The sequence below is a fragment of the Egretta garzetta genome, unplaced genomic scaffold, assembly GCF_000687185.1.
Source record: "Egretta garzetta isolate BGI_Z169 unplaced genomic scaffold, ASM68718v1 scaffold64, whole genome shotgun sequence".
NCBI classification, from domain to species: Eukaryota; Metazoa; Chordata; class Aves; order Pelecaniformes; family Ardeidae; genus Egretta; species Egretta garzetta.
Window position 1 is genome coordinate 2,321,809 of NW_009259596.1, and position 22,774 is coordinate 2,344,582.

The window sequence follows — 22,774 nt, forward strand, 5'->3', positions numbered from 1 at the left end:
AGGAGGTAGAGAATTCAGGAGTGAAGTTGAGCCTGGGAAGAAGGGAGGGGTGGGGGGGAAGGCGCTTGAAGATTTGGTTTTATTTCTCATTATCCTACACTGATTTGATTGGTAATAAATTAAATTAATTTCCCCAAATCAGGTCAGTTTTGCCCATGATGGTAATTGGTGAATGATCTCTCCCTGTCCTTACCTTGACCCATGAGCCTTGTTGTATTATCTCTCCCCTGTCCAGCTGAAGAGAGGAGTGATAGGTTGGCTTGGTGGGCACCTGGCGTCCAGCCAAGGTAAACTCACCAGAGAAAGGCAGTCATTGCTCTAAAAATTTAGAATTTTCAAAGCTCATCAACAACATTTTTCTGTTTAAATGAGGTTACAAAACATGAAATGTAGTTATATTGACTGGTCAAGACCAAATAATTTTATCCTCAGAAGTTTATTTTGAAATGTGTAATACAATTAAGGTAGTGATGAAAAGTACATTTCTTTAAAACCAAAGAAATTGCATCAATCAAGAATTCAGTTAACTTCTTTAACTTCAGTTAACTTCACCTAAGACTTATGTCTTTGTACCAGTAGGAATAGGTGTAGCTATCAAAAACTCGTTTGCATTAGCCTGATTGTCAGTCCTATGCAAAAATGATGCCATCGCTGGAAACTGAGCAAAGTAGTTTTTTGCCCGGATATGCTTATGCTTTATTCTGTGAATAAATGCCGCTTCATAAGCCTGAAAGGAAAAAAAAACCAAATCCCATTAAGTACAATTACAATATCTAGCAATCTACATGTTGCTTCATATTTAAACAGTATAAATGGTGACCCTTTAATAAATTAAGCCAGATAATTTATTCATATATGATACATAATGAAATATTTTATAGTTCTATACTGCTACCTTATGGCCCAATAGTGAAAAATTACTAACCACTCCTTCTGAAGCATTAGGCACTTTTTAAAAAACAGAAAAATTTCTGGCTTTTTTTTTTTCTATTTAAGATAAAATTTATTTATTTCTTTTCGGGTAAGAACATTGTACTTACCTTTGAAAATTAAAGGCAATGCTTAAATATCAACATTTGCAAGGTGATGACTATGGGAAATTTCCTTTATAAGAATCAGAGTGATTACTTACAACTAACCATGGCAGCAAGCATTTTGCAGCTTTTCAGTCAGCCTTTGCATTCAGTGGTAGCATTTTCCTAAATTTCTAGTGATTAGTAGTAGTTCAGATGATGTAATAAACCACCAGAATATTTAGTTGAAAAAACCCTTTGCTATCGCTATAGTCATCATTATGTATAATTGCTATTAAAGAAACGGTTTGAGAGGCCTTTTTTGTTTCAGTCAATGAGAAACAATAATTCAACTTACAAGATTCTAACTTTGCCTCATTTTCATTATTTCACACTCATTTTTTTAAATAAAGTCTTGGCCCTTACCAGTGAAGAAAGGTGACACCTCACTATATCTGGCCCACTTCTGTGGTGGTGCATCCCCCCCTCCCACCTTTCTCTCTTTGACTGCATTACAACCTCAGGAATACTATGTTAGAAACTGAATTAAGAACAGCCTGAACAAAAGGACGCTATACAACAATGACCTCAGATCACTACTTACATAAATTAATAACCCAGATGTGAAAGGATTAATAATCTATTACCAATTGCAGGACAAACACAACTCATTAAGATTCTCTTGTGCCTTAGAAAACTAAATACTCTATCATATGAAGTCCAGTGGAGTGAGATATTTACCGGACTACTATATTTACATATGGAATTTGGAGGGAGTGGTGTAAAAATGCACCATTGCAATGACTTCTTTAACAAATTCTTAAGTTTTTTTCAACTGAGAGCAGCAATTATGTTTTTATTGCTTAATTAAAAACTATAAGATTACATTTTCAGGGGTACTTAACTGACATCTATGTAAGAAAGTAGACTGAGACAAATTTTATTGTGACAAATGGTTAAGTTCTAGACAAAGAGCCATTCTGTTATTTGATGAGAAATTTATAAGGCCGGAAACTAATGAGGCCAGAGCATGTGCAAGAGCACAGACACACAACTGCCACAGTATTTATGGTTAGTCCTAGCATGTTTTTCATCCAGGCCAGCTCTTGTCTGATCTCAGCTGAGGGAAGAGCATAGGCATGGCACTGTTCTCAGCAGGCAGCATGGATGAGTCCACTCAGCTTCTTGCATTTCGGGAGGAAGAATCAGGGCAAGACAGAGTTCAGGTACATGGATGTGAGCTGTACTACACCAGCTGCCCTCTGGACTAGTGCCTGTTTTATTTAATAGTACAGATGCAATCATTTAAATAGTCACAATGGGCCAATTTAAACACGGATGAGTGTAAGGACTAAATTTGGCCAAGTATCATTAGTCACAGGATTCTATTAAAACATAATATAAATATTGTAAAAAATTAAGCCCATCAAATTTTACCTCCTGAAGGTTACACAGTCTAAGATGTGCATCTGCCTCATCTTTAGTGAGGAGAATAGTGTTCCACGGAGACCACTCATGCTGCTTATCCCATCTGACCATAACCAAATCATAGAGATCACTGCAGGCACTGAGAGCCGACTGACAGCCCCATATGTTCTCAATCATGTACTGCAGATCTTGACGCTGAAATGGAAAACAGGGTTAAGCAGCATGTTTCATTTTATAACAAAAGCATTGTAATCATATTGGAATCCAAATAAAGCTTTGAGTAAAAAATTTTTTCTATGCATGTGTCATATAATCATTTGGTTAAAGAATGTCTAGACATACACATCTCCCTTTAGCATGGTGTGGCAATTATTAACTGCATTTTTCTTCTATCATCTCTAAAATAATACATTCTTACTTTGATTGCCTCTGCCAATGGCAATTCATATCTTCTGTTAACATACTGATTGCTTAACTGCTCTTATAAAGCTTCTTAAATCTCATGGTTTTTCTCATGTAGCATGCACCAGCCCTATTCAGATCTTTTTGATTAATAACAATAATCAATCTCTGTCATTACTGACATGATTTCACCATTTCATTCTTTGGTTCAGAATTAATGTTATTCAATAAACGAATTATTACACTACTAAATTACTTAAAGTTTACATAATACCAAAATAATCTGGCCTGGAAAATGTGGGAAATTAGGGCAAGAGAAACTCCCACCTGTAACAGACCCCAAATCACTGCCTGCTTTGCTTGCTTCCCTTCACTCTGCTGTTGACATATGAAGTCTATTGTGCTTGTGGGGCTGTTGTTCATTTTACCAAATGAGATTGTAAGATCAGGTAGCTATGCTACAGTATTAATAAGAGATAATGGAAGGTCTGTTTGTAAAGGTTCTCTAGTACAGAAAGGCCTTTAAATTAACCTTCAACATAGGTTAAAAGTCCAGTTATGTCAATCTTAATTTGTTTAATTTATTACCAGCCATCTGAAATCACTAATGAGTCTTGATAAAAATAGCCTCTTGAATGACAAAGAAAAAAAAAAATGGGAAAGCAGTTATCAGTGAACTTTGGCAAGTTTTTCTGTCACCCTCCATTAATTCTTCTCTGTATTAGTCATGGAAAATTATTAGAAGACTTTTGTCTTTTGCTTGTATCAGGAATAGTGGGGCCAGCAGGAGTAGGGAAGTGATCGTGCCCCTGTACTTGGCACTGGTGAGGCCACACCTTGAATACTGTGTTCAGTTTTGGGCCCCTCACTACAGGAAAGACATTGCGTGGCTAGAACATGTCCAGAGGAGAGCAACAAAGCTGGTGAGGGGTCTGGAGCACAAGGCTTACGAGGAGCGGCCGAGGGAACTGGGGTTGTTCAGCCTGAAGAAGAGGAGGCTGAGGAAAGACCTTATCGCCCTCTACTACTGCCTAAAAGGAGGCTGTAATGAGGTAAGGGTTGGCCTCTTCTCCCTGGTAATGGGAGATAGGACGAGGGCAAATGGTCTGAAGTTGTGCCAGGGGAGGTTTAGGTTGGACATTAGGAAAAATTTTTTCACTGAAAGGGTTGTCAAGCACTGGAACAGGCTGCCCAGGGAAGTGGTCAAGTCCCCATCCCTGAAGGTATTTAAAAGATGGGCAGACGAGGTGCTTAGGGACATGGTTTAGTGGTGGGATGGCAGTCTTAGGTTAATGGTTGGACCTGATGTTCTTGAAGGTCTTTTCCAACCTAAACGATTCTATGATTCTATCAGGGGTCTGTAAACAACAGACTTTTAAGTAGGTTTTCCTCCAAGCTAACCCTTTGAAGAAGAGTTATTTCACTAAAAAGAAATCTTGACTTACTTAATTGAATAATGGTGCTTACATGTTACTTATTAAAATCCTGACAAAGAATGAATGAAACTATACCAAACACGGTTCTTTAGTGAAAAGTAGCCTCATGTATTCTCATCCATCATGCTTCCAAAATCCAGGAGCCCATGTAAATTCTTGCAGGGAAAATGTAAGACAAAAGCTGGACTTAGAACCTCCACTGGTAATAAATCTGTGCCTACTGGCTCCAGGAACACAGGACTGCTCCTACATCTGGTCTTAAATCTAGTCCTACAGGGCCTCCTTTACTAGGTTTCACTAATTGGCTTCTGTTTTCAGTATTTCCTCCTTCCCACAACATTTCAAATAACTTCTCTAACTTCTTCTTAGAAGCCGGCAATTTGCAAGCAGACATATTGGCAAGTACTAATTTGTGTGCTAAGCAACATATCTCAAAAGTTACCAGATCTTGCAAAAATCTATACGAAGGCATGTAAGTGTCCATGTAAAACAGATCCATAATTCGACTCTTCCTTTTTTTCTGGATTAAATTGTTTTTTTCCTGCCTGAAAAATAGGTAAAAGCTTGTTCTGTGTTAAAACTTCTCAGGTTATGGGGAAGAGTTTGATTTAAGAGACTTCTGCACTTTCTGAAGGTAGGCATGCATTTTGCTGTGAAATGTTATGGTTCATTCATTTCAAATTATGCTTCCTTCCCACCTCCCTAATAATTTGTTCTGTGCTCACAAGGACTGTCATCCAAGAGGTTGGGAGCAAGTATCATTGAAGGCTCAGCAGCTGAGACTGGGAAAAGAGGGTAGGCAGCAAACCGATATTGGAGTTCAGTGTATTTGTAACTTAAAATGAATACGACATTCCCATTAGGATGTTGCTTATCAAGAAAAATCAAAGTCATAGTATGTACCATTGATTCTAAGGAGCATGGCATAGTTAAATGCTCTGAAAGAATAAAAGGCAGCCTCAGGACTCGACACAGTTGCTGAACTAGTTCATTTTGATACCAAGAAGGTCTTTAGCTGCAGTAAGAGGAATTTAGTGGAGCTACCATAACTCTCACCAACTGCTTTTTGCCTTTTAAACCTTAGCAGCACTGATATAGGTGGTCAGCCCAAACACAGTTAGAATCAGAATGCAAGAGATCTGAAGAAAAATCTTTTATCTTCTCATGAAAGTGTTGCACCTATCCACAGAGAATAAAATCAGAGCCAGTACTGGTACTACACTGGGCAAAGAAGGAAGCTGTCATAGCTGCTGCAAAAGACTGCTTTGCAGCACCCATTTCTAGATGCCTTAGAGCTGTTTTCTGGATCTAAGTGGAGTAGGGGACAAATGGTTGTTGTGAAGAGAAGGGAAAAAAAGCAAGTAGCCCAGAAAAAAATTAATAATTTAAGGATGCGTAAGGAAAAAAACAAGGAAATTAGTGACTTAAGATACGAACATCTGTTGTTTAGATATTTACAACTCTAAAGAGAGGAACTTGAAGTTAATTTGGATGAAAATTACAGTGTCTAGAGCTGTTGCAGTGGTACAACCACGAACAGAACTGCAAGAGATGGCTTTTGGTGTCAGCAGTTAAGAAACAGTCATGTTTCAGTGCATCAGTGGCCACCAGCCATCACAAGTGATGTGATGTGAGAGAGGCCTGAAAGATTCTGGAGGATGTTTACATATTAATATAGACTAAGTTAGACAGAGAGCAAAAACTTTTCAGCTTAAGTGAAAACCAATATGAATGATCAACATCTACAAAATCCAGGTTCTTTGATAGTATTTCTTAAGATAGGCATGATAATTAAAGAATCCAAATCTTCTTTTTGGCAGCTGTCATTTGCAAAGTCCTGAACTACAGCATGGCTTGTTTTGGTAGAAGTGGGATATTGATGACTGGCTTTTGTTTGCTTGGTTGTTGTTTCAGATGTACTGAAAATACAGTTCCAAAACTGTTCTATGAATGTTGATGCCGTGGAGATTTTATTACTAATCTCAGAAAGTTCAAAAAATCTCAGCTGTTCAATATTTTCGATAAATAACACTTTGAAATTACCTCAGATTTAAAACTTTCCCAGTGGATACTGGATGTCAAATTCTTTTCTCGACCAAATAAGTAGTAACAGCTAAGAGAATTTGCTGAAGACAGAGGCAAGTTCTTTGAACTGAGTTGTTCCCATAATGATTATTAAGAAACATTAGCTATTTAGTGATATTGAAAAAGATTACAGATGATGGTAAAAAATTAGGAAATGAAAATATTTAGTGAATCCCTCTCCTAATAAACGCAAAACAGTAAAACTTTCAACTGCAAAGATATTCCACTGACATGGAACAGGAATGTCAAAACCTCTGCTTTTTTATTTTTTTTCCTTCTGAGAACACGAAACAATTTAGTTGTATTACCAAAACAGTCCAAATAATGCAGCTTAATAATGGGGCTTAAAACGCATTATATCTTGAACAATATCACAGTCATAAAAACATTATTGTTGCTTTACAGATGATGCCAGTATCTTTAAGCAACAGGATGGCCATAGCAGAACCACAAGAAGAATTTGGATCATCTGATTCTTCGACCTGTCAGCTAGACTTGTACTTTCTTTTAATGTATAGCTAGTTACCACTTTTGAAAGTACAGCTACACTTCAAGAGCTTAAGTGCTTTTTATGGTATGGAACATCCCATATCACAGGAAGAAGCTTTTGTAGCTTTTAGCCTATTTCTCTACCTGTCAAAAACATACACAAAATTAAGGAAAAATTATAGCCAAAAGCCACTGGTTTCTGTTATTACCAATGCTCTTTCAGACAGTACCTGAACTAAGAAAACAATTTTAGCATCATCCTGATAATCAGCTTCAGACTTTCTGAGATTTTCTAGTATAAGCCTGTACTTCAAAAATGCTTCTCGTTGCCGAGCCTCATTATCAAGGTTGCAACACAAGCGACATCTGCCAATGGTGTGGGAATTAGCAGGAACAGGAAACTCAGAAGATGGTAAGTAATTTTCGCAACTATGACAGAAGTTAACATTTTTATAAAGCTTTAAGGGATCTGGTGGAACCTAAAAGATTAAAAAAAAAAAAAAAAAGTTAGTTTACCACAAAGTATAAGTTAGTTTACCACAAAGTACTTGTGTGTCACCCTAACTCTATCGGATTTTACATATATTCATGCAAGTATTTTAATATGTAAAAGCCAGTAATATTTATTTTTAAATACCCAGTAGGAGTTGGTTTGTTTGGTTTTTTTAAAATAGAAGACCAAAAGCCATTCTATTCTCTTACTGGACTTGTTAAAATCAGTTATGCAAATCAGTCAATTCATTTTTAAGCTATATGAAGATCTTGGGCATTATGCTCCGGTGGTCTTGCTGGCACTTTTATGTATGCAAATTGTCAGCCACTCTGGGAAGACGACAACAGAAAGAAAAAGAGAAACTAATCCTTCTGCATTTTATTTTTCATATGGAATCTGCACTTGATGTTAAAAATAAAACTGTGATATTATGGGCATATTAATATTTTGGCATAAGAATATAAAATCATCAGAGCCACATGTCCAAAAACAATGCAGGGGAAAATAATAAGCCAGACTTGCCAATAAGCTCCTTGCCCTTATATTGCATCATGGGTTCTGGAAATAATTTAATGTAGTCTATGCAGGGGGCCCAAGTTTGTAATTGGGTAGTTTGAGTAGTCTGATAGTGCAGCTACCTGGTGTGGTCATCTACCTTTTTTTGAAAGTACCCTAAGGATTCAGTCGCCTTGACTGTCTGTTGATGAACTGCCATCTTTTTTACAGTCTACAGAAGGTTACAAGATTCAAATACAAACATAGGTGCAATTCAGCCTTCAATTCAAGGTACAGTTAACCAAAATCTACAGAAGCCAGAGATCTCCCATCTCCAGTCTCTGCTATGACCCATCTAGGTAACCCTGTTCATAAACCTAGTGTAAAATAACAGCTGATTGGTTCTAAATCCCATTAACATTTATTGACAGATTCTCTACTCGTGAGATACCATCAACCACTGTAAGAGAAATACTATTCTGAGAGATGCAGAATACATCTTGCTGCCTAAAGCAAAAAGATATGATAGTGAATCATATTTGCAATTGTAATCTGTAGGCAGAAAAGAAAAACAATCACACAACTTGAGAGGTGTCTACCACTATCTCTACTTCATAGCTATATCTGCTTCTCATGAGGTAGCAACTGGTTGTACAACAGAAGCTCCTAACAGCTCTTGCTTAGCTGTAAGCTGATTAGACATCACTTTGACAACGGCAGTGTTCTTCCTTGCTGGACACGTGGGATGCTGCTTCTTGCCCAGCAGAGAAAAGAGAATTGCTCCTTCTATCGGTTCCCCATTTGCTATTACAATTTATTGTTAGTATCCCATAGGAGCTGCCATTTGCAATTCTCAGATTTTTTATTTCATACATAGTGTTCCTGGGCTCTGTCAGTGCTAGCAGCCATTTGTCAGCTTCTTATAGCCATGTCTATGCCTCAAGCTTCATATATGACTCTATGAGCTTATTTGTGTGAAGCCTGTGTACTTGCTACATTTTACTTCTTGAGGAACTCCTCCAGCAACTCTACAGCAAAATCTAAAATGAAAGCTTTTTTTGTTGTTTTCCATCCCCCTTCTCCACCATCCTCAGTCCGATGGCCACTATGTCAGGCTGCAAAATAGGAATAATACCTTAAGTATCTTAGCAACTTCAGGGTTAAACTTTGGAGTTTTAATATACTGAAGAAATAATGTACAAATTCGTTTCCTCAGTCCTTCTAAGTTGCATTCTTTCACGTCTCTCGACATAAGATCAACTTCCCTGTCAATTAATTCCACTATTTCCTGTGTTAATTTACATTCATGTTCCTGAAAAAAAAGCACAAAGAAAAAGGAAAAGAAACTCCACTACAATAAGGAAGCAAATAAACAAAATAATTCTAATGCAGACATGAAAGCAAACTATAGATTCTTTGCCAATCATCATTCATACCTCTGCATGTTCACATAAAAACATGTTCATGGAGGTTGGACTAGATGACCTCTAGGGGTCCCTTCCAACCCAAAACATTCTATGATTCTATATAAGAACCCCTTAATGTCTTAGGAAAAACAACATCCAAGAAAACTAATGTAAAGAACTAAAAAACTGAGAATGCTCACAGATCCTGCTTTAAGAGACCTGTATCTATACCAAAGCTGTGAGGAACTGTAAACCCGGAGGCATTAAAAAATGCTGAGCAGAGGCACAGAACACATGCAAGGTTTTCAGTCTCTAAAAGCCCCAAGAAGTATTTCCCCAGGAAGCTTCCTTTGGCTATGTGATAGGAGGTGCAACATATATACACAGTAGGTGGTAAAAAGAAAAAAAAAAAAAACAAAAACCTACCACCACCCACCACCAAAAAATCAACCAACCAACCAACCAAACCAACCCCACCACACAAAAGACATGGGGGACTTTACAAGTATTCTTGAAATTAGTCATTTCACTGTTTCAAATGCTTAGCAGGAGATTCTCCAGAGAGAGATAAGAGGTGAATGAGATCAATGTTTTTTCACCTAAAATAGAGTACTAATTTACAGAAATTCTAGAATTGTTCACTACAGCAATACTGACTTGTATTAAGATGTGCAGGAGCTCATAAACCAGCAATGCTCCCACTGCTATATTGGCTTTAGATCAAATTCTGGTACTATCAAAGCAAGATGTTCATTTGTTTTAATTAAGAACAGGAAGGCTGAAAGAAATGCAGCCAGCTTCTAATTCACTGGGAACACTGGCAGCAGCAGTGGGGGTGGGGAGCGAAAGGCAAAGAAAGAAGAAAGAAGAAAAAAAAAAAAAAACCGGCTTTTGCCAGCCAAAACACCAGTAACCCAAAACAACAGAGAGATAGGATTCTAAATAGACATTTCAAACAACTGAGGGGAAAAAAAAAAAAAAATAGTAATAGTCACTTACAACCCTGCCATGGTTTTCATCGAGCTGTTATAAATATTAAGCTAAACTTTGTACTAAAATTGTATTATGTATTAGTATATAAAAAAGTCTAAAACCATGGGGTTAAAATTTTAACACAACTTGAATAGAAATGTGCACTAAGTGAAGTATGAATTTAGAGTGTATCTGGAATGTAACAAGACTCTCATGCCAGGTGGTACACGAGGCTTTCTCTTGCTGCCAGCTGATCATTCTGGCACCTGTTTGCCAGAAAAAGCATTGCTTATGTGTCAACATAATGAAGTCACTGTATCTTTGGCAAGTACAGCTTCAAGCTAAACATAAATAGAAAAATAAAACATACCTTCACCGTACGTCTGAGTGTTAGCAGCACATCCATTCTCTCATCTTTTGGGATGTCATTCATGCTAATGCTGCGGTAGATTTCAAATAGTTCTCTGGCACGGAGTGTGTACTGTGTATCCATTTCAGTGATTTTTCCATCATATGCTTTCCATCTCTTAGGTTGTGCACACTTCAGAAACAATTTGTATAACTGAGCTATTATATCCTGATCACCAGCTGAACAAGTGCATTATGCTACAAGCAGGTTTCACCAGAGCAAACAGGGACTTAACAGTAATGCTTGACTAAAACAAATGGCTAATTCTATTGTCGATATTTATACAGCACCTTTTTCACCAGAGCAAGTATTCAACTGCACACTTTGTTTAAAGTTGCAGGTCATGAAAACTTTTACTTATAATATAAGTAAATAATATTCTCCTACAGGGATATGCTCTACTTCTTCAAAATTAATTTACTGACAGTACATTTGCTCTGTATTTCATCTTGCAGTCATAAATCCCTCCAAACTATCAGTAAAAATCAATGGGACTGTTGACTGTGTAAAGATTGCAAATTTAAGGCCTCAGAGTCTACTGCAGTACAAAATATCTCCAGGGAACTATTCTATTTATCCTAGCTATACAGATGGCTAGGAGGCACAGACTTTGTTAAACCTGACTATGGCAGAGTAGGAGTTTACAGCTTACCGGATACTTCACCTAGCTTCCTGTTTGCTAACTTAACCACATACCACATGCCCACTACTTCAGTCGTCTCTTTGCACATCTTTAACTCCTGTAGACGGTGAGAAGCTACACGGTGTCAGCTGCCCCACACAGTTTGAGAAGTCCAGCCATTCTCCTCTTTCAGGAGGACCGGTTTTGGCTGCAAACCACACCATTACATAGGGAGGTAGGTATCTAAATCCAATAGAAAGATAGCATTCAAAACCCTCTCCCCATCATTACCAAAATCCACTCCCTTTCCTTAACTGTGTCAGCTATTTGGAACCTCATTCTGTGTATTAATTATTCTCTTTTTCACTGTATTTGGAATTTGAGTGTTCACAAACAGTTGTGAACTTCACTTTGCAGTCTCAGTGCGAGTTAACTACAGCAACACTTCATGCAGCATTCACATCCCTACTGGTTTTCTGGATATGACCCCAGCATTGATGTAATCATTATTTTGACCAAATATACAGGCTTACTATGGTGAGAAGTCATAAAAATACCAAGAATATTAGACAGTTAGAACAGAAGATATCATTAGTCATCACCACAATCAAAATAGCTTTCCTCAGTTTTAAATAAGTTATAAAGTTAGGTAAGCAAGAGAAAGACAAAATAATTGAAAAAAGGATTTAACACTGATTAACTGACATTTAATTACATTATCAGTGGGGGTGGAACTCTAATTAAAGGAGGTATTGTTAATCAGAAGTCACAATTCAGAGCCAAAACTGATTAAGAAATGCAATAGCAAACCCAGACATTAGTAAAAAATAAAACTCTTAATTGCTTAGTGAAATCTTTGAACTTCTGCAAAACTAGAAAAAAAGGATTTTGTCTCTGTCATAAAAAAGGAGCATTCTACTGTAACTTCATTACTTTGCTTCACTACTTTGTGCCGTACTAGAAATTCTAAAACAGCACTCCCCCACAAAAAAAAACCCAAACAAACAACAAAAATAACCCCACCACGTTAGCAGCTATATCATACTGTAACTCCTTTGTGTGGTAGACTGGCAAACCCCACCATTTTCCACAGAGCAGTTAATTCAGCACCTACATTTGATCCTCTTCAGTGAAATTGTTAGGAAGAGTCAATGGACAGAGTTTACCCCAGGAAATGGTTATTAAAACTAGGTTCTTCTGACAAATTTGCAACAACCCATATATGAGCTAGCAGTCTTGGTATTCCTCTCTGCACATGACCCTTAACACAGACCAACTATATCACGATAACATCTAAATTATTCAAAGCATGATATCATATCTGTAACTTTTGTAATTTTTTGTACTACCTCATCATAACTGGGTACTGTATAAAATAAAATAATTTAAAATGAAAGAAATTATGCCGCTTTTTCCTGGAAAAAAAAAAAATACAGATGTCTTATCAATATGAAGATTTCCACTATTTCAGAAAGAATCACAAGGTTTCTGATTTCAGAATTATTTTCATTGTTCAAGGCTGATGTGAGAAAATGAAAACTTCAATATTTTTTGCCAGCTTTTTCTTGCCTTTTAGTCTGCTGGCAGTGCTGTGGAATTTACAATAATCCTGTTATCTGTATTACTTCAGAGAGCAAGACTACTACAACTGCACTCTGCTGCCAATGCACGAAAGTAGAAAAAAAAGCACCTGAGGAGAGAAACGCACCACCACAGACACAGAGAGAAAAAGGTTAGAAAAGCAAAAAAAAAAAAAAAAAAAAAAAAAAAAAAACCATGGGGGAATCCATGGGATGGGTGCAGAAATAGCAGAAAGCATGAAAGGTATGAACTGAGCGACAGCTAATAATTACACAAATTCCTTTAAGAAAATATGATTGCTGTATAAAAGCTTAATCAAGTACTTCCTCTTTCAAATACAAATGCTGAAGAAGAATGAGCTGAGCAAAAAGAGAACCCCCTAGAATGCAGTGCACACACAGCCAGTAGCAACCACTGTAAAAGCACACATGCACGAGGCGCTACATGCTTAAAGAAGCAATGAAGGGAACCAAGGTTTCCATGGAGAAGCAAGTTTTATATCACACTGGCTATTTGCAGTCTTCACACGTGAAAGGTGTTATTTCAAGTTTAACTGGCAAATGTCCAGATTAATATTATCAGCTCAAAGTTCAAGAAATAACTGAAAAATCTATAATCTAGCACTCCAACAATAAATTTCATACTACAGTTCAAAGTGTTTAAATTGCACTGTTACAGTCATAACAAGCCATCCATTTAATTTTGAGATTTCTAAGAAGATTTTTCATTTATTTTATTTTTTAAGAAATGCAGAAATTGTTACTTTCTTTACCTCTAAGTTAGGTTACTCTCTATGTCAACAGTTTAGAACAACACTCAAAACCCTACAGCTGACATGATAAAAAAAAAACATGAAAAAGTTGCAGTAGTTCAGAAGCTCACTAGATTTCCAAGTTAAAAAGAAAATAGTCTCTTTAATTAAAACCATTTAAAATATGAATAAATAAATTAGTAGTAAGTGCTTCAGAAACATGTCCACTGTTTGGAAAGAGACAGCATTTCTTCTCTCTCATGTGTCTCCTGAATCTCCAAACATCAGTTGTCACTAAGAATTCCAGTACTGGAGAACATTTTGTTTCTGATTCCTAGATGTAAGAAAACTGCACAGCTTGTGAGAATATATACTGGAAGTAATCCATATAGGGTAGGACAGTGGAAAGCAGTCCTTAAAGGAAAAACGAGACAGAGGCTCAGTTAAGAGAGAGTTATATTTGCTTTGACTGTTCCAGGCTTCTTTTTCCGAGCAGATAACAGAATAGACTGTAAATAGTAGAAGCAAACATTTAACAAAGAAATGATTGAAGGTTTTGATATAATTTCTAAATATTTAGTTTTCTGGGCTTTTTGCACTCCTGAAAGCAGTGACAGAGAATACAATCGCATTTCAGAGATAAATCTAGTAACAGTTCCACCAATATTTCAGATAAGTAATTTGTTCATAATGAAGAAAGGCAATAGATTTTATCAAATCACTTTTAACAGTCCAGTTCCCATATACCAGGAATAAAAAGGATGAAAAATATAGTCTCTTTTGGACAAAACTGCTATTTTTACTTTTGAGCACTAAATAGTCAAAATGAAAAAAAAAAAAAAGATAGTAAAAACCCTATTTCTGTTGCAGCATTTCTTTTCATACTTATGTCACATACTATGAAAACAGCCAGAAAATAAACTATTTCTTTTTTCTGGAGGGGATGAATTGCTGGGACGTCTATCTAAAAGGACTTTTTTTTGTGTTTTATACTAAGGTGACATTGAATCTAATGCCATTTTAAATCATCTCTGCATATGAATAAATGCTCATCTTTGTTTTATAGAAGAAAGCCTGAAGAACACTTGCATTAAATTTCATCCCCAAGATTCTACAAGAATAAGATCTCAAGTGAAAGTTCTAACACAACTGAGAATAGTGAATTAGTAACTGAGATCAATACGATATAAGATTCAGTCAAAGCTCTTCTGGGTTTCTATCCTGTACATGAAAACAGAATAAATAATTTCTTTGAAGACAAACATATGATGACCAGAGTCCTGTGCTCAGTGGGGAAATAATTGACAAATCTAGTTCCTGAAGGATAACATTTTTGGGGAAAAAAGAAAAAAAAAAAAATTAATCCATTCTGCAGGGGTAAAGCTTAATTTTTCAAATACTTGCTTAAAAGTTTGCAATTAAGTTTCAACACAATAGCAAACTTTTCACGATAGAGAACAATGACCCAAACATACCAGATGGAAAGTCACTTAATCATTAGTTTTGATTAGTGAAACTAAGTATTTTTGAAAAAGAAGCTAATAGGCAGATTTTTAAAGTCTCGAAAATAGATTAGGAAAGAGCATAGTTTGTTGCATGAATTCCTACATCACTGTAATACACACAATACCAAATATAGAATGGTGTGCAATATCCTAAGGCTTTACAACCTCAACCATTTTTAATTGTTAGAACTTGAGCCATTACTGCTGTTAACAGTGCCATCAGAATCATGCTCTTTATGCAGAATAGTTACATAATACAAAATTCTTCTACTCAGTGCTATTTTTTTCTATTATATATATACACCTGGGATTTACCATAGACACGGGTATGTAAGAGTCTTAATGAGGAACTGTTAGTCCTTCCATCAGTCACAGAGCTAAGAAATTCTCAGCTTGGAAAAAGAAATTTACTGAATTGTACTGACACAAACAACTAGATAATTTGGATATTTACAACATTAGCGTTCACATGATTAAACATTAAAGCTACAAAAATTACTTTGGGCAGGTAGTTTGCAGATGTCTTTCCTGTTCCTGTACTTTGGTATTCTTTATGTTCAGCCTAAAATTACACCACTGACCTTATCCAGAAAGTGCAGTATTGCTTTTTGTTGATTCTCCTCATCTGCATTTAGTTTGTGTCTCCCAATGGAAGCAATCAGCTGTGCCTCTTGTTCCAGAAGTCCACAAAATGCTGCCTTTCTTTCCGCTCCAGTAAGAGTTCTGTTAATCCGTTCAGCCTCCTCCTGCCTCCATACTACAGATACAAATATTTTGGGTATTTTTTACAAGATGTTTTTCAGTGAAATTTCTAGTTTCATATTTAAGAAGTAACCTAATTAATTTTCAATAATCATTAAAAGCCAGTTTCTATGTTAGGTAATTGATTGTTATGCATATTTTCAATACACACAAAATGGCCCAGAAATGAATGTAAATTACACAGATGCTCTGCGAGAGTACATCAGTTCCAAACTGCCAATTCATACTCCAAACTCAAAGATGGGTTAGGAGAAAAAGGAGCTTTATGTGAAAAAAAGAATTTAGCTCCTGTGGAAATGAGTTATTTTAGATGCAAAATCATGAAGAAATCATTTCATAACTGAGACCCAAACAGCTCCAAAAGGTATGAGCAATAGGAACTTTTTAAACAATTGCTCATCAAAGTCACAAGAAAAGATACCATGGAGATCTTCTCAACAGCTTAAGGACAGCATCTTACTGTGGTACCACTAGTACTCAGTGCTGAGAATATTATTGTTTCTCCCTGCATAAATGAGTAAAATCTAAAGAAGCTTCAAGCCCTCCCTAACTGAGATAAAACTTGACTGACAATCACATTTAGCACTCCAGGTCTTACACTGAATATTTGAGTCGCAGCATCTTTTGCCATCTAAGGCAGACGGATAAGCATTAACAATTGGACAGTCATTGCTTTACTCTCCCTTTCCTCTTCTACAACAGAACCCTTCAAGTGGAAGTGGCGTGCAAACCACAAGATAATAATGGCAGTGACACATGAATTGGTACCTGCTGTACAAGAATCTGGCCTTCTGACTCTTAGGGTCAAATCACCAAGTACCTGCTGCACTTACAAGCTAGACTACTTAGCGACAGAAATGGACAGATGTATACATATGTGTCTATCATGATTTATTTTGTAGTATCCATTTTTGACTATAACTGCTGACTACATGTCCTTACAGAAATCTGTTAGTAAAATCAAATTGTGTTTACTGAGTAGTGTTTTCATTTGCATATATCGTAACAATTCATGGCTTTTCTGAAGAGTCTGTTCCATTTCAAATACATCTGGAGTTTTGTAGGGAATTTTATAAAATCCAACACTTCAACATTCCTGAATATCTCAAAGTGTTGTTATTGTTCTAGAGCAGTTAGGCAAAAGCAAAACCCAAAGTAAAGAAAACAATCCAATAAGTGATGCACACTTACTGAAAAAAAAAAACAAACCACCAACACCCTGTATCAGGTAAGATTAGAGGCAGGAGGAGGGAAAGGAGGAAGATTCATTTTCTGCCTGTGGCTTCCTTATCTACAACACTTTATGTTTTCCATTTTAAAATATTTCAACTCATTTCCTTAAGGCTCACCAACCCTTGGTATTAATATGACAGCTGTCTGACAAGTTCTGAGTACCCAAAGATTTTTTTTTTTTAAAAAGCCATTTCAGCAAACAAAAGCACTGTACAGAACTAATTTACATGAAGCTTTATATGCCTGAAGGGGGCAGCAACTTCAAAGGTGGAGCTAATAAACACACTAAGCAATTTTCTACTTAAAGAAATGAAGAAGCTGTCAGTTACCATCAATACTCACCTCCTGATTCACCATATACATGCAATCAAGTTAAAAACATTCCTCTTAGATTATTCGTTTTACAAAGATTTTACTCATTATGATTTTTATTCCAGTTTTTATAAAGTGAAGTATTTCTTGCTTTCCCAATAAATAATCAGTGTCTCTATATGCAGACACCTGAATATATATCTATATCTCATTTGCACCATACAGTCAATGACAAGTTTCTGTACCAACAGGAATTGTTTGTACTAGCTGACCCTGTAGTAGTATCCGCCTGTTGTGATCAGCAGCAATAACCTTCACAGATCTCTAGAGGACAATAGTCTCATTCTATTACTGTCACAATGATTTAGCTTGTGTAGACTGTTGACACTGTAAGAATGTAAAAGTAGTTTCAGATGCAGGTAGGAAAAAAAAAAAAAAACAAAACAAAACAACTTCCTAGAACCACTAAGCTCTATTAAAATAAAGAGCATGACTGCAAGTCTCCATGTATGGAAGCAACTAGCCAACACCAGTAAACAAAAACAAGCCAAAAAGACTGATACGAGACCATTATTTTTAGCAAAATGTTAAAACATTTAACATTAAACAAAAAAGACACTTCAAATACTGGAGTTTGTTCTGTTCCAGTTTTGAAGTAGCACATACTTTTTCAAGTCGCCTAGATATTAAATTCCTGAACATGCAAAGCTGAAAGTTTTATTATTTGTGAACCAATGACATTAAATTAAGCAAGAGGGACACTTATATAACCATAAAGTTTAAAATCTAAAAATACTGGGAATATCAGCACATATTCAAAACTTTGACTCCACTTTGTTGTTTCTATTATAAACAAGATTCATAACACTTTTCGGGTTTTTTTTAAAGCATATTAGCTACGAAGCAGTTTTTTAAAGAAAATATTGCAGGAAATCAGATACCAAATAGTAGCACTTGCCATAATAATTTTTTTCCTCTCCATTTATTTGAGTACCTTGGCTTTTGATTACCTAGTCAGACACACCTTTAAAAGGGCTTGATTCTTGTGAAGAGCTACCTATGAAGAAAAAGCTGGGCAGTGGAAACAACCCCTAAGAAACCACAAATCTCATGAAGATACCATTCCCAAAATTCTAAAGTTTAAGATCAGTAATAATTTTTACATTTGTCACAAACAGTAATATTTGTAAGTAAGTGATTTATACATTCAGACTAAACTATTTGTTCAATGCCACACAAAGTATGACGGTATTAAAAGATTAGCGTATAGCTTGGGAATTCTTGAATCTTGATCTTAAGCTCTATGAATAACACACACCACCAAATTTATGCTCAGTTTACCATGGAAGAAATAGCTGGGATGGTTTAAGGTATGTCGGGTGGCTTTGTAATGAAGCAGGTAATCCAGTAGGCCAGTTCTGCTACGGGGACAATAATGCCCAAACTGCTGAAGAGTTATACCATAAGCAAGCACTGTAGCCTTAGATAACAATTGAGTTGTTAGAAGTCACAATGCAAGCAACTTGCTTAAAAGGAGACATTCTAAAGGGAATTCTTGCAGTTCCTTTATATGCAGCTCAAAGTCCACTGCTTTCTATTTTTTCTGTTTTTCCAAAAGGACATACTCTAGGGGTTTTGTTACATTCACAACATTATTCTCCTGTAAAATATGCCAATTATCTGCAGTATTCACCTTATTTTTCTAGGAAAGTTTAGAGGTGCTTGCCTAGATTAGACACCATCCACTCCAACAGGAAAAGTAAGTCTTTCAGGATGCCCTGTAGGACTCCTAACAGATTTTTAAAATTCTGACAACACAATTTTGTGAAACATGGAATAAATTAGAAAGGAGAAAAAGCAGAAGGAGAAGATGACTAGTACAAAAGGAATAACCACAGTCATATATTGTAAAATTCTGGACAAAAATTGAATCCATTATAAAAAATGTCTCTATTAAATGACAAACAATGGATCCTAATAGTAATTTCTTCACAGTATTATACTCAGCATCCTAATGTAGAGTAACAAGATTAAAGTAACTCTGATCCAGAAAACCAGTTCCTGTTCCTCTAGCAGATCTTAACATTAGGGCTGGATAAAAAATAAAATTAAAAAAAAGAAAACCAAAAAACAAAACCCTGCCAAATAACATTATTCTACAAGCTGATTATTTCCTAAAAAGGTGTGCTGGTTTTGGCATAGTAGCTAGTATGGGGCTATGTTTTGGATTTGTGATGAAAACAGTGCTGATAACACAGGGATGCTTTAGTTACTGCTAAACAGTGCTTACACAGTGTCAGGGCCTTTTCTTCTTCAGAATTGTAAGAAAGTCAAATGATTCTTTAAAAATGAAAGGAATTCCACTCTAGGTAAAAAAAACAAAAACAAAAACAACAAAAAAAAATGCTTACACAGTGTCAGGGCCTTTTCTTCTTCAGAATTGTAAGAAAGTCAAATGATTCTTTAAAAATTAAAGGAATTCCACTCTAGGTAAAAAAACCAAAAACAAAAACAACAAAAAAAAATAATCAAGGAAGTATCTATAGAAACATGTCAAAACCAGAAGAGTTTGTTTTAAACTGTACTCTTTTGCTGATTTAAGAGTATCCGTTTAAGAAAAAACTTACATCGTAAAGCTTGGTACAGTAGCTCAAAGTCTTCTTTTGTTTTAGGGTTCAGTCTTCGTTTGTGCTCCCTTCTCAGTTTTTCTTCTTTCTCTTTTTTTCTCCGTAACTCTTCTTGTGCCTCCCATGCTAGCCTTAACCTCTTTGCTTCCCTCAGCTTTTGTACTATGTTTGTAGCATGCCAACGACGGAAATACTTCTGTAGTACTATTACCTACATGTGATACAATACCAAAGAATCGTGAATTTAAAACAAGACAGCATAATATTTTTTTCTAGCTACTTAACTACATTTTCAAAGATTTGTCTTGGACTAATTTAAATGTTACAAAAAGAGTCACGTACTTTTATAGTCTAAACACTAGTATGCTTACCTATGTAGGTAACTGCAGGAGTTTAATCAGTGAGTACAGTGGAGAAACTAGGTTCAAATAATCAAGTATAAACAGCAATTACAAAATCTCTTTTTCAAATCTCTCCTTAAAAACACCTTTTGCCACGTATTGTTTTTATTATTTTCTCTTCAGCTTTGTGGGCAGAGCTCCTCATCTTATTACCCATTTATATAGTGTCTAGATTGGGAATTTAGACATTTATTTGCAAAATTTCTTTTAAATTTCTAAACACAAAAATCAACACACATACACACAAAATCAGCTGCAGTATTGTTTGTAAACAAATAATGAAAGTGAAATTACCGGTGGTGTTATGACAGAACTTAAAAATAAAATTAAAAAAAATCCACCTTCCAAAGCTTTGGCCACTGAAGACTAGGGAAATGTCTATACTAAGCTAAGGGAGCACAATGCACAAGCCGGAGCTTCTGCCAGCTGAGCTAGCACTTGCCCCACCAGCAATTTAGCCAGGTGAATCCCATGAGCTAATAAGCACTTTTCAGCACTTGAAAGCTATCAAGCACAAAACCATATGAATACAGTTACACTGTCTCTAGAGATATCTTAACCTAACATTTCTCTTGAATATGTCTTCAGCTAGTATTTCAATATGGAACTACACTGCACTGTGTGAATCCACCAACTTGAACCAACACCAAGCTGATGTCTCTCTCCTGTGCTTTATGGATGACCTACAAATACATTACAGGTTTCAGTAAGAGGCATTAATGATCACAGTAAAACCTATTGGCAGTCCTGAGGAAATGGCTACCTATTTGGGTTTCACTTCTACAAGACACTTATTGTCATCAGCTGATGCTGACCAAATAAGAAGTTCTTACAGAAAACTTCTACCCAGAAGATGTCAAAGCATCTTGCCAACCACATCAATACAATTATCCTACTTGTACACATGGGGTTTCCCCATTTAGTTAGATTTACACTGTCTATTTTAAGCAAAAAAATTAATAACTAGACCATTTACAAAGCAGTGCCCCGCCTAACATGATGTTGGGTGTACTTAAGTTAGGAGTGCAGTCACTGAATATGTGGTTTTCAAAAAGCAGTTCAGAATGCCTAAATGGCATCCTCTGCACAATAACTATACAGAACCTGCTATCAGAATTGCCTGCATGAGGCAACTCAGTGCACAAAAAAACTCCCCAAGCCCATTGTGTGTGTTTGAACAGCCAGGTTCTACCTCAATGCCAAAGCAGGACTTTGAACACAATCCAAAACAGAGCAGTATGCCAAAGGTAAACTGTCAGGCCTGTTAAAACAAATAAACAAACGCCAAAACCCATAAGCTGAATGCAGGTTTCCTAAATCATAACCCAACACTCTATCCATCTGAGGCCATACATTAAGCATGTAGAATCACAAAATCATAGAATAGATTGGGTTGGAAGGGACCTTTAGAGGTCATCTAGTCCAGCCTCCCTGCCATGAGCAGGGACATCTTCAACTAGTTCAGCTCAGAGCCCCGTCCAGCCTGACCTTGAATGCTGCCAGGGATGGGGCATCTACCACCTCTCTGGGCAACCCATTCTAGTGTCTCACCACCCTCATCGTAAAATATTTCTTCCTTATATCCAGTCTGTATCTTAGGTCCTTCTAAAGAGATCATGAGAGTGACATAAGGACAAGCCTATTTTAATCCCTAATACTCTGTATGGAAGCTAAACTGTCGCTGTAAGAAAGAAGCCAGTAAAATCACAGTTCTTAATATTTAAGAAACCACAAGGTCTCAAATGTCATTATAAACACTGATATTGTAAATGAGCAGACACATGCTTCCCTCATGTCGAAAAGATTACAAAATGTGAAGATTAAGCAGACATTTTGCAGTTCACTTGAATTCACTCTTTGAACACTCTGAACACTCATTAAATATTCAGATAACCTTCATAATACTTTGCTTTACAGATACAGTTTCAAACAGATGAAAACTTACTGCTTCAAGTCTACGTTTATGGTATTCTTCTGCTGTAAGATACTTCCCAGGACTTACTAGTTTGTCAGTCATGTTTGACACGTACAGGCCAATTTTAGTCATTTGTGTTGATGTTGTATTTCTTGTTTGTTGTGGCTTATTTTTTTCAAGAAACGTCTGGGGGGAAAAATGCATGTCAGATTATAACAAAATATACAGAGGTGGTTTTTTTCCTTATTACAGTAAGTGGCAAAATTAACTATTTATAACAAAAATCACAAGACTAATGATATTCATCCACTAAATACTTCCAATTGCATGCTTATTTCTGATCTACATCCTCATTCCTATCGGAAATAGTTGTGTCAACATTCAATTCTGTGTGGCAAAAACAACATTCTAAAAAGACACTACAAAGCCATTACCTG

At 36.2% G+C, this 22,774-nt stretch overlaps 1 protein-coding gene across 1 annotated transcript in view; it reads right to left on the bottom strand.

Annotated features, from left to right (window-relative positions):
* Positions 1-559: 559 nt before the first annotated feature.
* Positions 560-22,774, bottom strand: part of IQUB (IQ motif and ubiquitin domain containing) — a 24,499-nt gene continuing 2,284 nt past the window's right edge. The window contains exons 4-11 of the mRNA XM_009638135.2: positions 22,368-22,511; positions 20,022-20,232; positions 15,669-15,844; positions 10,590-10,760; positions 8,977-9,153; positions 7,084-7,332; positions 2,451-2,636; positions 560-727 (exon numbers count right to left, since the gene is read on the bottom strand). Coding sequence (XP_009636430.1) covers positions 560-727; positions 2,451-2,636; positions 7,084-7,332; positions 8,977-9,153; positions 10,590-10,760; positions 15,669-15,844; positions 20,022-20,232; positions 22,368-22,511 — 1,482 coding nt within the window. The remainder of the gene's footprint in view (positions 728-2,450; positions 2,637-7,083; positions 7,333-8,976; positions 9,154-10,589; positions 10,761-15,668; positions 15,845-20,021; positions 20,233-22,367; positions 22,512-22,774) is intronic.